The sequence below is a fragment of the Bombina bombina genome, chromosome 5 (assembly GCF_027579735.1).
Source record: "Bombina bombina isolate aBomBom1 chromosome 5, aBomBom1.pri, whole genome shotgun sequence".
Taxonomy (NCBI): Eukaryota; Metazoa; Chordata; class Amphibia; order Anura; family Bombinatoridae; genus Bombina; species Bombina bombina.
Window position 1 is genome coordinate 782996031 of NC_069503.1, and position 14938 is coordinate 783010968.

The 14938-nt window shown below is 35.5% G+C and overlaps 1 protein-coding gene across 1 annotated transcript in view; it reads left to right on the forward strand.

Annotated features, from left to right (window-relative positions):
* RTTN (rotatin) overlaps positions 1 to 14938 on the forward strand; it is a 1186344-nt gene that overhangs the window by 81632 nt on the left and 1089774 nt on the right. Inside the window, exons 3-4 of the mRNA XM_053714873.1 lie at positions 1196 to 1383; positions 6213 to 6414. Coding sequence (XP_053570848.1) covers positions 1196 to 1383; positions 6213 to 6414 — 390 coding nt within the window. The remainder of the gene's footprint in view (positions 1 to 1195; positions 1384 to 6212; positions 6415 to 14938) is intronic.

Sequence of the window (14938 nt, forward strand, 5' to 3'; positions counted from 1 at the left end):
AGCAGCAGTTTATCAAGCAACACATTTTGTTAACATGTTAAACTAAAAGCTAATGTGTTGCTGACAGGTGGTACATAACTACAGGTATACCTCACTTTACAGCGATTCGCTAATACAGCGCTTTGTGGAGCTGAAGTTCAACCTCCAAGGATTTTGAAACAGTGCTGTAATCTTTGTGCGATTGCGAGAAAAGGGACTGGCACCATTTTGTTATGCGCAGTTCACTCTGTTTACAGCATTAAAGTGCAATCTGTGTCTCAGTTTTATAGTCTAGCAAATTTTACTACAGTAATTGTCACTATTTTACAGGTACAGTATTTATTGAATACTAATTGAATACTGTGCTGTGTGAGTGTTAAACTAAACATAGCACTATTGCACACCTAATATATGTTAGTTCAAATATGTTTTCAAGTCTTTAAACACACTGGCAAGTATAAAAAAAAAACTAAAACCACCTTCTTTCACTTTAAGGCGGTTTTCACTTTACAGCGGGGCTCCGGTCCCTAACCCGCTGTATGAGCGGGGTATACCTGTATGTACAGAGTCCTGTGACTCTTCTGAAAGATTGTTAGTTCTAGTTCCCACAGAAAAAAATGTTTTTTTTGTTTAAGAGCATTAAATGGCAGCACTATTTCCTGCCATGTAGAGCTACCTAGGTGTCTCTAACAAAGAATACCAAGAATTTGATAATAGAAGTAAATTGGAAACTTATATAATATTGAAACTGAATCTGAAAACATTTTTTTTATATCCCTTAACATACACTTGTAATATTGTTATACTGTTTAAAAATAGTTATTTCAGTGATAGTTGCTGTTTATTATCTATTTCCTCATTTGTCTTCTATGTCATAAAGAGACATGTACAGTACCTATGCTATGATCCTTTTTTTCAGAAAACGAGACGTATGATTAAAATAATTTTTAAGGAAATGATTAACTTTTATCTGGACACTGAGGGGCATTTGCAGATGCTTCCTTCACATACCAACCTGAAATCAAAATTGCGTTCTGTCCCAGTCATTCAAAGCAGCTCTGACACCTGCTAAATGGGATCATTTTTGAGAAACCTTGTTTATTTATTTTTATATATATATAGTAACTATTGTATATGTTTTATATATTTTTTAATGAAATGACTGTTGCTTTTTGACTTACATTTTTTTAAATGTCTTTTTTTAAACATCCGACAGGGCATCAACTGGTGGAAATAAGAGAGCGAGCGCTTAAAAACATTCTTTGTAAGCTGGACCATAATTTGGTTTCATTTGTGGATCTGGTTCAAGAAAAGTCATTCTTCATATATCTTCTGGAATGGTTTAATTTTCCTTCAGTGCCAATGAAAGATGAAGTGCTACACCTATTAAATAGGTTAACCAAGGTAAGGACCTGGTAGAATACAGATCTTCACCTTTTTATTATCACAATTAATGTTAATAAAGAAATAACGAAAATAAATATAAGTATTGCGTATCTATTAATAGAGATAGTTTAAACTTTCCATCCAGAAGATGGTAATTTTATTTCTTAAAAAATACCAAGATAACCTGCGCCAAAATGAAACATCTACACAAACTCCAAAGGATTGCTATAAGGTCTCTCAAATCCTTACCATTAGACAAATTGGAAAAAGTAGAAGATACCAAGGAGCGCTACCAAAAGCTAAAATGTAAATGTATTGGATAGTATAGCTATAAAACAGTAAAAATGTATCAGGTGATAAAAAAGGAAGACTTGACAAATGAACTGTGGGCAAACGCAGAAACTTAACCACAGATGCCAAGCTAACAGTCCAATTTACTCAAATCTAACTTTAACACCAAAGACAAATTGTGTTAAAACTCACATTAAATAAAAAGCATAAATGGCTAAAAAGGTATAAACCTAAACATATTAAAATGTAAATGAGTTAAAAAATGTATATAATTTAATACAATACCACAAAAATGAAGGTCGACCTTAAGAAAAATACAATAGAATAAAAATAAAAAACAATTCAATAACAAAACAGTTAATACAATAAAATAATATATAGACAAAATATGAGCCTGTGAATTGATTCAACAGGACGCTGATAGAATCTAAACAAAGTTCAAAGTCAGTGAGGTTTCCAACATGACAATTCTGATCATGAAGTGGTGTTCTTTGTAGTTTCCTAGATGGTAAAAAACTTTGTGTTCGATGTAATATCCTCCTATGAAAGAGGACAAATCCACTTAAGGCAGTATCATAAGACGTTATTGGAAACAAACACTCTGTACTCACAGTATATAACTGCTATAATCTGCGTGTTGGTTTATCAGCGCTCCACCACCACGCAGATTATAGCAGTTATATACTGTGAGTACAGAGTGTTTGTTTCCAATAACATCTTATGATACTGCCTTAAGTGGATTTGTCCTCTTTCATAGGAGGATATTACATCGAACACAAAGTTTTTTTTACCATCTAGGAAACTACAAAGAACACCACTTCATGATCAGAATTGTCATGTTGGAAACCTCACTGACTTTGAACTTTGTTTAGCTTCTATCAGCGTCCTGTTGAATCAATTTACAGGCTCATATTTTGTCTATATATTATTTTATTGTATTAACTGTTTTGTTATTGAATTGTTTTTTATCTTTATTCTATTTTTCTTAAGGTCGACCTTAATTTTTGTGGTTTTGTATTAAATTATATACATTTTTGAACTCGTTTACATTTTAATATGTTTAGGTTTATACCTTTTTAGCCATTTATGCTTTTTATTTAATGTGAGTTTTAGCACAATTTGTCTTTGGTGTTAAAGTTAGATTTGAGTAAATTGGACTGTTAGCTTGGCATCTGTGGTTAAGTTTCTGCGTTTGCCCACAGTTCATTTGTCAAGTCTTCCTTTTTTATCACCTAACTAATACATTTTTACTGTTTTATAGCTATACTATCCAATACATTTACATTTTAGCTTTTGGTAGCGCTCCTTGGTATCTTCTACTTTTTCCAATTTTATTTCTTAACCAGTAGGATAAAGTTTAGACGATCCTGCCTGTTGGTGAAAACCAACTTGTTTTAAGCAGGGGGCAAAATGTTTTTAGCCTAATATGCTTTTGGGCCAGATACATTAAGGCCATAATAGAAAAAAAATTATATGCTCTAATCCCTTAGAGCGTCTTATTGTATGACTTTCGACCCTGCTCTATTATATGATTAACCCTGCAAAGGGGGTTAAGCACAGTAGAAATGCTGGTCCCAAGAAGAACCTGCTGCTGATCCAAAAAGCATTGTTTGTTGCACATCTGAGTCGTAGGACTAGTGCTGCCGATTGGATTGGTGGCAAGTTCTGCTCGGCATCAGTAGTACACTCCGGGTCCCAAACGGCACTTCTACTGTGCGTTTAATCCCTTTGCTGGGGTTAAACACACAGTAGAGCAGGGTCAATAGTTGTAAAATGACATGCTGTAATGGATTAGATTTTATTTTGTGTCTGTGACTATTATGGTCTTTTAAAGTTTCACTGTTCACCAACACAAAACAGCAGATAACAGTGTAGCATTTTACTTTATAAAGTCTCTCTTTTTCAAACTGTACAGTTTTTTTTAAAGGGATATGAAACCCAAACATTTTCTTTCATGATTCCGACAGAGCGTACAGTTTTAATCAACTTTCTAATTTACTTCTGTTATCAAATTATCTTTGTTCTATTTGTATCTTTTTTTGAAGAGCAGGGACATATGCTTAGGAGCTGGCCCATTTCTGAAACACTACATGCCAACAGTTTTGCAAGAATGTTTTCCATTTACAAGGACACTAGATAGCAGCAGTATTTCCTGCCATGTAGTGCTCCAAATTCCTACCTAGGTGTATCTTCAACACAAAATACTATGAGAATGAGGAAAGTTTGATAATAGAAGTAAATTTGAAACATTTTTAAAATGGTAGGATCTGTCTTAGACAATTTTAGGGTTTCATATCCCTGTTAGGGGAAAACAATTACAATACAGTGTCCCTTTAGGCATGTGTATTTGTTTTTAACTATGTTTTGTTACATTAAAGGGACATTAAACCCACATTTTTTCTTTCGTGATTTAGATAGAGCATGCCATTTTAAACACCTTTCTAATTTACTTCTATTATCTATTTTGCTTCATTCTCTTGATATTCTTTGCTGAATAGCATATCTAGATAGGCTCAGTAGCTGCTGATTGGTGCCTGCACATAGATGCCTCGTGTTATTGGCTCACCCATGTGCATTGCTATTTCTTTAACAAAGGATATCTAAAAAATAAAGCATATTAGATAATAGAAGTAAATTGTAAAGTTGTTTCAAATTGAATTCTCTTTCTGAATCACGAAAGAAAATTTTTGGGTTTAGTGTCCCTTTAATATTAAAGTAAATGTAAATTTTGATGCTAAAGTGCCTGGTTTTTAAAAATGTGACTAAAAACAGGGGCACTTTAATTCATCAAAATTTACATTTCACTTATGTTGTGCAAACGCCTTTTAATCTTGACAGCAGCTCCAGCTTCCTCCACCCGTCGCAAAGCCTCTTCCTGGGTCTAAAATTATGAATCCTGCTTCCCCTGGGGGGAAGCCGTGATTGGAGGATGACCTGTCCATCATTTCTGACGTCCAAAATGGCTTGCGACGACCGGAGGAAGCTGGAGCTGCTGTCAAGTTTAAAAGGTAATTTTTTTTTTTTAACACAACACGAGTGAAATGTAAATTTTGATGAATTAAAGTGCCCTTGTTTTTAATCAAATTTTTATAAAACCGGCCACTTTGGCATCAAAATTTACATTCACTTTAACTATTGTAATTGGTAACTAAAATGAGAGAGATTCTAATCTTATTTTATTTAGAGGATTTATAGTTAACACAATTGTGAGTATAATGTGGCCTGTGGCCAATACCACCATTAAAGGAATAGAAAGATCAAAATTTTAAGTTTACGTAATTGCTCGTTCATTTTAAATAGAAGCATTTTTGTCCATTAGCAAAAATGCCTCTTGCAAAAGGTAATCCTGCTCAGAGAGCTGCTGGTGGTGGTGTGTATTGTGTCTAAAAACTTAAAGGGACATTGGACCTTTTTTTTTTTTTTTTTCTTTCATGATTCAGGTAGAGCATACAATTTTAAAAAGTCTTTGATCACTCTTGGTATCTTTGGTTGAAAAGCTGGAATGTAAGCTCAGGAGTGTGCACGTTTCTGGAGCACTATATGGCAGCAGTTTTGCAAGAAATGTATCCATTTTCAAGAGCACTAGATTGCAGCAATATTTCATGCCTGCTACTGCTCCAGACATTTGCCTAAGTATCTCTTAAACAAAGCAACTTTGATAATAGAAGTAAAATAGAAACTTTTTAAAAAGTTTATGCTTTGTCTGAATTGTAAAAGAAAATTTTTGGGTTTCATATTCCTTTAATTTGTGACACACAAGTCACTGCTGACTCTCTGAAAAACAGTAATACTTTTTTACTAGAAGCATTTTTGCTATTTGAAGTGTATTCAATTTTTAGAGAGCATGCTAAGAGCTGTGAGAAATGCCAAATACATGCTTTTGGTGAACCCCCTCTGACACAGCAAAGCGCATTTTACATGATATGAAATCATGGTAATATCTAAAATATTAGCTGTTCTTACTCAGGGATTTTAAACGGTGTGCTAGCAAACATTTTGATGAAATTTGGGCAATCTTAAGATTTGGGCAAGATTTATAACGTGGTGAAGGCCCCGATTGGTTGCAGGCTTGCTCATTTGAGTCTACAACTGATATTTATGTATATCAGTTGTATAAAACCCTCTCTGCCAAACTAGAGTTGTTGGCTGAAAATCACCCTGGATTCATTTGACCCTTCTCTCATGCTATTGGCTGTATGAGGGTAGGGGGGTGGTGTTGTACAAGTGTTCCCTCATGCAATGATAAATATGGGGGACACATTTGCCCCACTATTTGCAATAAGATGCGGACAGGTTCACAACATGTGAATTTTGTGCGACCGCAAATTGATAAATCTTGCCCTAAGTATAGGCTTAAAATGCTAATGATGAGAGAGGAGAAAAAAACTCCGTCTTTGGACTAATGTGCAATTCCTTTTTTTTCCTCTCTCTAGAATGTGCAAAATTACAATGCTTTGTAACTGTGTTGTGTGTGTGTTTTTTTTTTTTTTTTTTTTTTTGTATGTATATCTTAAATTTATTGCTGCAGATAGATTAATCAGCCTGTTTTGTTACAGCATGTCTCAGCTGCTCAATTGCTTTTAGAAATTGGTGCAGTTGATTTCTTTTCTCAACTTCGGCCAAACTTGGAACCAAATCTCCAGTCACTTGTTGATGATATTCTGGATTCCTTGTTTCATCTACCATCTGAGAACTCTGATGATAACAGTTTAGCTTCGCCTAAGGAATTTAAAGCTTGGCCACTGCAAGATTTTGCAGGTACATATATATTGCAATTTTTCTTTTGTTTTATGATGTGAAGTAAAATAAAGCCTCAAAGTGGGTGCCATGGTTAAAGGACCACTAAATACAATAGATTTGCAGAATCAAAAAATACATGATAAAAAGACAATACACTTGCACTTAGTCTGAAATTCAAATTAGTAGTAGATTTTTTTTTTTTTCTGACAAATTCCAAAGTTATGTCTATTTCCACTCCTCCTGAATCATGTGAAAGCAATCAGCCAATCACAAATGCATATACGTATATATTTTGTGAACTCTTGCACATGCTCAGTAAGAGCTGTTGACTCAAAAAGTTTAAATATTAAAAGACAGTGCACATTTTATTAATGGAGTAAATTGGAACATTGTGTAAAATTGCTTGCTCTATCTGAATTATGAAAGTTTTATTTTGACTTGAGTGTCCCTTTAAATATATCTTGGCCCTCTCTGGTAATAATTACCAGTGAACAACTCTTCTCCAAGGAGTGTCTACAGAAATTACCATTCCCCTAGTTGCCTGTATGGAAGTAACTCTCAAGCATCACTGCTTCCTAGTTCTGTCCAGCCACAAGGTAGACAGCACTGGGAATCTCTCTCCAAGCTGTGTTTCACAAGTGTTCCCTCATTGGGACTTGGGAGTGAGTTATGGCACCAGGGCATTCTGCCATGTATGCATGTATTTGCATTTATGCACCCAATAAGCCTGGCTTATAGTGGATATTATAAATGAGCACTGGAATATATTGAGACAAAACCCACAAGCATTACTCTTATTTTACCGGATAGACCTAACATTGTATTCAGGAAGATACCAAATTTAAAGGATAAACTCACTAGAAGTTACTTAAGGGACCCCACAAGTACCTGGCTTGATAGAGGGAATAAGGGTTTTATCGATGTGGCTTTTGTAAAACCTTTTCTCCTCAAACTAGAATGCTTGATACATTTAAATCCACCAGTAATGGTAATAACAAGGGCTTTCAATGTACATAATTAATGACATGCCATTCCAGGAATGTTATTTACCTCCTGGAATGTTCATGCAATGTACAATACATAGGTCACACCTCTAGAAATTTAGGAAAATGTTTTTTCATCAACATGTGTATAATCCAAAAAGGGTATGAATAACAATCTGTTTACCAGCATTTCAAACTAAAACATAACCAGAATCCCAGAGATCTTATAAAATGTGTGGGCATTAAAAGTAGAAACTATCTTGGGATGAGGTGATATAGTATTTAGAAAAAAATGGAGATGAGGTGGATATATTTTTTTTTTTTTTTTTGATGAAGTGTATGTAATGCTTGTTGGATATTTCTCTATCAGACCAAACTTGGCCAGTAGTCTTCTTATCCTGGCGTCAAGTGGAATGATAGGAAAAATCCCAGAACAGAGAGAGTTCATGAAATGAGGTAAGCAGTACTCACGGTAGGCAGGGTAGTCCTTCATGGCAATAAGATGGAAGGCAGAGAATGGTCAAAACAGGCAGAGTCCAGCAACAGGAAGGCAATTCAGAAGTATAGCAGTTCAGGGGTAAATCAATAGAATGACCAGGAACAGGCAGGAGTCAGCAACAAAGGAAATCCAGCAGTATAACAGTTCAGGGGTAAATCAATAGAATGGTCAGATAGCAACATTATAGCAATCCAGTACTTTAGGGGTTAAGCAAGCAGAGTGGTTAGACAGGCAGAGTTAAGCAACGTTATAGCAATCCAGTACTTTAGGGGTTAAGCAAGCAGAGTGGTCAGTCAGGCAGAGTTCAGCAACGTTATGGCAATCCAGTACTTTAGGGGTTAAGCAAGCAGAGTGGTCAGACAGGCAAAGTTCTATTACGTTATAACAGTCCAGCAATATAAGGAATACAGCACTCAGGAGCACACACAGTAACACCTATACTTGGGCACAGGTAAGAGTGACTGAGGCACTTACATAGGGTAGGATTCACGCCACAGGAGGGATCTGGGCCGGCATCAGAAGACAGAGCGGGCGGTGATGACGTCATCACCGTGCTGTAGTTACACCGTCGCATCCCTAGCAACAGGAGGACCACCTGCGTCCATGGCAACGGCCACAGCAGAGCGGAGGAGTGGCATGACAGTGGATTTTTTATTTAATACATATGTACCATATGGCGTGAATAAAGATTTTGAGCTACATCATTTTTCAGATGTTTAGTTTTATATATGTTAACCTCTTTTCTGCAGTTAATGGGAAGTGTAGTGGGCTAAGCATCATCCATGGAAAAATCTCTGAGTTTGAATCGGGCTAAAAGCATTTTAATAAATAAATATTTGTATTTTAAGAGATGTTTATCTCTACTTGAATAGTAAAAGTTAACTAAAACTTTTCCTTTTATATTTAAATTTTATAGCTTAAATTTATTTTATTTATATAGGTTTACTATTTCTATTTTTTGTTTTCAAGTGGAAAGTTCTGGGTTCGAATCCTACCAAGTATGTATGATGTAAAATGTTTTATTTTGTTTTATATGTGAGTTTATATTGATGATGTTTTCAAATATTGTATGTCTACATTTGGTTTTATTATATATTTATTTTCCAATACGGATTAAGATACTTACTGCTTTTGGTTCATGGATCGTCTGTTTATTCACAATGTGACTGGATCCATTTGTTTTATTTATATCACGTGACTTTTGATGAGAGATATGTCATGGATATTGATAGTGAGGCTGAATCCACATGTCTCTGTTTATATCACGTGACTCTGACACATGCAGGACTCATGACTGATTTGGCCCAGTTGGACTCTATTCTCAACTTTTAAATAGAGGCTCTTTGAACTGAAACAGAATCCATATGATTAGTAGTTTGTGTATGTCTTGTGCTTGTATTAATACATATTTTGTATGCTTATCCGGAGTTCCTCATTCTGTCTGTCATAGGACTTTAAAACCTGCCTGCCTACCTGCCTTTTCACTAAGAGCTTAGCTCTAAAAAGTGAGTGTACCCTTGTAATTGGAGTGCCATATTCTGTACCTTAAAGGGACACTGAACCCAAATTTTTCCTTTTGTGATTCAGATGGAGCATGGAATTTTAAGCAACTTTCTAATTTACTCCTATTATCAAATTTTCTTTCTTCTCTTGGTATCTTTATTTGAAATGCAAGAATGTAAGTTTAGATGCCGTCCCATTTGTGGTGAACAACCTGAGTTGTCCTTGCTGATTGTTGTATAAATTCATCCATCAATAAAAAAATGCTGTCCAGAGTACTGAACTAAAAAAAAAAGCTTAGATGCCTTCTTTTTTAAATAAAGATAGCAAGAGAACGAAGAAAAAATGATAATAGGAGTAAATTAGAAAGTTGCTTAAAATTGCATGCTCTATCTGAATCATGAAAGAAAAAATGTGGGTTCAATGTCCTTTTAAAGTCTTCACTATTTTACTCTTTTCTTTTGGAGGTTTTCTATAAGAATCAGACCTTCCTCAACAAGATCAATTGCTCATCTATGGACTATGTCCTTATTGATTCTTTGCACTAACACAATGTTATCTCTTTTTGTACTTTATTTTGTGTTAATATTTTTTGTGTTCACCTTAATCGATTTATTGTTCATGTTCAGCGTTTACAAATTTTAAAACAATGACTTTCAGATGCTATGCCTTCAGGTTTTATTGGGTTACATTATTTTTCAGTTGCTAGCTGACTTTTTTTTTTTTTTTTTTTTTTTTTTACCATTTGAACATTTTACTTTCTTCATCTGCTTTCATTTTGACTCCTGTTTCTTGGCCCCATATATATAATTTTTTTTTTTTTCTCATCCAGGTTTTTTCCAGTTTTCAAAGTTCACAGTATGTTTTTCGAGAACTTGCTACAGTTGACGGTTATTGTCATTATATCCTTTTTTGTCTTTTGGATACCTTTTTTAGTTCAGATGGTTTGTTACAATGTTTCCACAGTTCATAGTTGCTTGAGTTTTTTTGTAATGGTTACTCGCTAGTATGCTAAAAGGTTGTTGATGCAGGTTTTCTACAGTCCTTACTATTTCTGGTATAGCGGGATCAGAGGCCCTTTAATATTTTTATTTGTCAGATCTTGGCTCATATCCTTTCTTTTTAAATAAAGCTGTGCCTTCTTGGAACCTTTTATCTGGTTTTAGTATCATTTTGTTTTGTAACGCTATTCAGACCACTATGGGAGGTCTTTTATTTTAAGACTAGGATTCTGGTGGCTATTATGTCCTGGTTTTTTTTTTTTAAATTGTATGCATTGCCATTTATTCGTTCTTGTCAGGACAAAGTTATTTTATGCACTGAACCTTACTACTTGTCTAGAATTGTTCCAGATATTTATAGAATCAGATTTAATTTCTTTCAGCCTTTTGTCCTGATATACAGGGGTTTTTAATATGGTCTCTTCCTTTAATTTTTTGCATGAAAGAACACTTTTTTTATGTGAGGAAGATCATATGGTACTCATCTCTTAGATTCTTGAGGGTTTACCTCTTATGTCCAAGGCAGGACATTATGTCGTTGTAGAAAATTCAGCATGTCTGCAGTAAGAACAGGACCCATGCAGGAACTTTTGGCTTTGCAGCACTGTTTTCACATCAGGCCGTTCTTTGCAAACCGAGCTGTGCTCTGGCTGCACTGTGTACATTTTGCATTTTCCTTAACACAGTGCAGCCACAGTGATGTGCTGTTTAAGAGAACAGTTAAATATGGGTTAGTGTATTGATTGAGATGTTTTAACCCCACCTCTAGCTTTTTCTGGTCTACAAAGCTGTGACTACTGAATGTAAGGCATTATTGTCAGCAAATACACCTTTTTTTAATACTACATTTTTACCTTTAAATTAGGTGATGTAGACAAAGAGCAAAGGAAACTAATTTATTCAGGAGACATTTTAAAAACAACTAAATATATTTTTGTCTCTGTAAATTAATTTGTAATGCAATTTTCAGCTGCTGTAATACATTATAAAATTTAAAAAAAAAATGCTTTATTCTCCAGTTAATCAACACATTGCAATTGAGTTGGTGCTTTAGTGTAACTGCCTAATATACATTTTCATTTAATTTCCAAATCACCTGCAGAAAATGTTTCACTAAAAAAAGTTCTGCTTCTGGGCCTCTTATGAGGTGTTCTATATTTGGATTTTTTTTTCCTTCAGACTTTCAAGAGACTATAGTTGGAAGATGAGTAAATTTTGGATAATCTTAGGACATTTTCTTTCCAATGGCAGGGTGAGTCCACAAATCCATTCAATTACTAATGGGAAGTCAACTCCTGGCCACCAGGTGGAGGCAAAGAACACCCTAGCAAAGCTTCAAGTATCCTCCCACTACCCACAATCCCCAGTCATTCTTTGCCTGTGTAACATTGTAGGAGATGTGCGAAGAAAGTGCCTGAACAAATCAAGTTGTTAATCCTTTAATGGGTACTTTTCCCTGCAAGCAAGGGTTGGGGTTATGCTGTGTCCATGTAATTCTCTTTAGTAAGAGTAATAGTGGCTTTTAGCAGTTGGAAGACGGCGAGGTGGTCTTTGCTTAACTTCCAACATTTTTGCTACCCCTATAGAAAACCAGGGTTGGTTACTCTGTATTTTCTTTATCTACAGGTCTATGTCCGTGAGGATTCTGTCATACCTGTTTGCAGTACTTGCCCTACAGTGGATCCACAGGTAAGTGCTTTTACCTTCTAGGTGAGAAGGATGCAGCACTTAGGTGTTCCTTGTTTAAATAAATAAATAAATAAATAAATAAATAAATTAAAAATAATTAGACAACAAGGTGGATCCTTATGGGACTGAATATCCCTTTTTAAAGGTTGGGGATTTATTGAGCAGCAGTTCAGTGCACTGTTATGTCATGTGAAGGCTTTTTTTTGATTTTGGCTATGGGGATTTGTTTGCACAAGTTTACCTTTTATTTAGTTTGGGTAATATCTCTTTAAGAAGGTTGTTGGACCGCAACTTACTTTTGAATTTGTGATAATCTGTTATTTCCTGAGTGCTGAACAGTTTGTTTCTAGCTGGCTGTTTGGAAGCCGGATTTTCAAGGAGACAGACCAGATTTTCTGGCATTAGATAGTTTTTCCCGCCTGTCTCTTCTCTCTATTTGCAGCTTTCTAGTATCTTCAGTTTGAACAGGATTTATCTGCTGGTGTGGATTGGATTCCTGGTTACCGGTTGGGTGAGTCTCTCCAGCATGGCTGGGGTAAAGAGGTGCTGGTTTTAATAATTATTTATCTATGCTTAGAAGTTTATTCTATTTTTTTTTTTTTTTTATATTGAAATCTGAGTATAAGGGAAATAAAGGGCTATTTTATTTACTATGGAAGCCGATCCCAAGCTTTCACTGTCATTTGATAAATGTCTTTATTGTACAGATGCCCAGGTTATACCTTCTGTGCAATTTTGTTCCCCTTGCCTTAATAAGGTTTTATTATCTAAGGATTCCTTATCTGAGACTTCTTTTTCTCAGGATAATGCTGTTCATGGGTTGTCTCAGCCTTCTGTTAACATGTCCCAAACTTTAACAGTTTCACATGAAGTGCCCTGCGGTTCCTTTTTTGCTGCACAGTTGATTTCTGCAGTTTCTGCAGCCCTAAGTGCTTTACCTATTTCTGGTAAAGGGAAGAGGACATCTAAGAACATTTTTATGGGTTCTGACTCCGCCAAGACTGATTTGGTTAGTCTTTCTCAGTTATCTAGCGAGGATCATTCCTCTGCAGCTTCTGAGGGCGAGATCTTTGATTCAGAATCTGCAGTTCCTAGTACAATTGTTTCTAAATCTAAATAAAGAAACTCATCTATTGCTCAACACTCTCAATAAAGTGGGCACATGCAAACTTACTTGTAAAGAGAACATATATATCTGTAAGTGTGCAGTCCCAAAGTTACTGAGCAAAATGACACTTAATGTCAGCTGTAATTTGCCTTAAAATGTAAGTACACATGGCTCTCCAAGAACACACAGTATAATGCAACATTGTTCATATAAGTCATTCATGCTGAATTTGTAATCCTCACAAGAAAACCAGTGTATAACTACCGGTATGGGTGATTCAAAGAGGAGATCAATTAAGTGTCCTTACCAGGTATCCGGGCTCATGAACTCACCATCCCATCCCGCTCATTGAGGAATGTATTCGGTAGCTCTGCCCGTCCTATTGACACATATGTGTCTTAGCTCATCCTGCTCCGACCAAACTATGCTGCCGGGGATGACTCCTCCCACTCCTGATGTAACTCAACGTAGCACTGTGTTGTTCGGCCAATGGCAAACTAATCTGTTCCGTGGAACTGCTGCTTGTAAATCCTTGGCTTTAAAACTTTGCCGAGTATAAACTTTCCAAACTAAAAACCTCCGGTGCGCTTGCCCAAATAAGCCGGATGCCTCAAGACTAGGCAGATAATAAAATTTATTTGAAGAAAGGTCTGGCACTCCAACAATATTTTTGGAGTGGGCCCCAGTTGCATTTATTTCATTAATGCAATTTCTACTCTGTTATACATCAGGGTAGGGTGGGACATTGCATGGGTTAATCTTTAATGTTTTTAGCCATGGCCCAATAGAATGTATCACTATACATGTTTGTACACATTTAGACAGGATACACACACACAGACACACACAATTATAGCCTTGGTACATTTTGATAATTCAAATTGTGCACAGAAAGAGAAAGGGCAACTGCACATATTGAGTAATTCTAATACTCGTTTATTTTGGTTTCAAATTGTTTCAAGCTCAATATATGTGTAATTTTTTTTTTTATTGTAGTATATATTATGTGTTTTCAGTTTTTTGTATTAAGTAATTACTCTGAAAAGTTGTGATACTATCATGTGACATATGTATGACCAATGCTACGAAGGTAATTTGTTTAAATGCACCTGTGCTGGTAACGGTCTATGAGCATCTATGATTAAGGAGTATATCCGAAACGCATAAGGTGCATTGTTTTTAGCCTCTCCATTGTAGGACAAAGCATGCAATAAAGGTTTTAATAATATTGTTGGAGTTCCAGACCTTTTTTAAATTACAATAGATTCTAAGGAGGTTAATTTTAGATTTAAACTAGATTAGGTTTTAGCTACTTTGGATGACAAACTGTTGCAGAGGCTCCTAAAAAGGGGTAATAAACTGAATAGTGTTTTTGATGTCAAACCTAAATCTGTGGAAGTTTTTCCTGTTCCAGACCGCATGCCTGACATTTCTCAGGAATGGGAGAAGCCGGGTGTCCCTTTTAACCCGTCTCCTATGTTTAAAAATGTTTTCCGTGGCTGATTCAGTGCGAGATCTGTGGCGCACTGTTCCTAGAGTAGAGGGTGCTATATCTAATTTTTTTTATTTTTTTTTTGCAAAAGAGCTGATCACTTTAGCGCTTTGCCCTACAAAAGGACCCTTTAAAGGGCTATTGCAATTTATTTTAGTGTTAGGGTTTTTTTGTTTTTGTTTTGGATGGGTTTGTTTATTTTATGGGGCAGGTAGTTTCGTGTTAGGTATAATCGTGTTTTTTTTTTTTTTAATTTGGATGCTGTAGTTT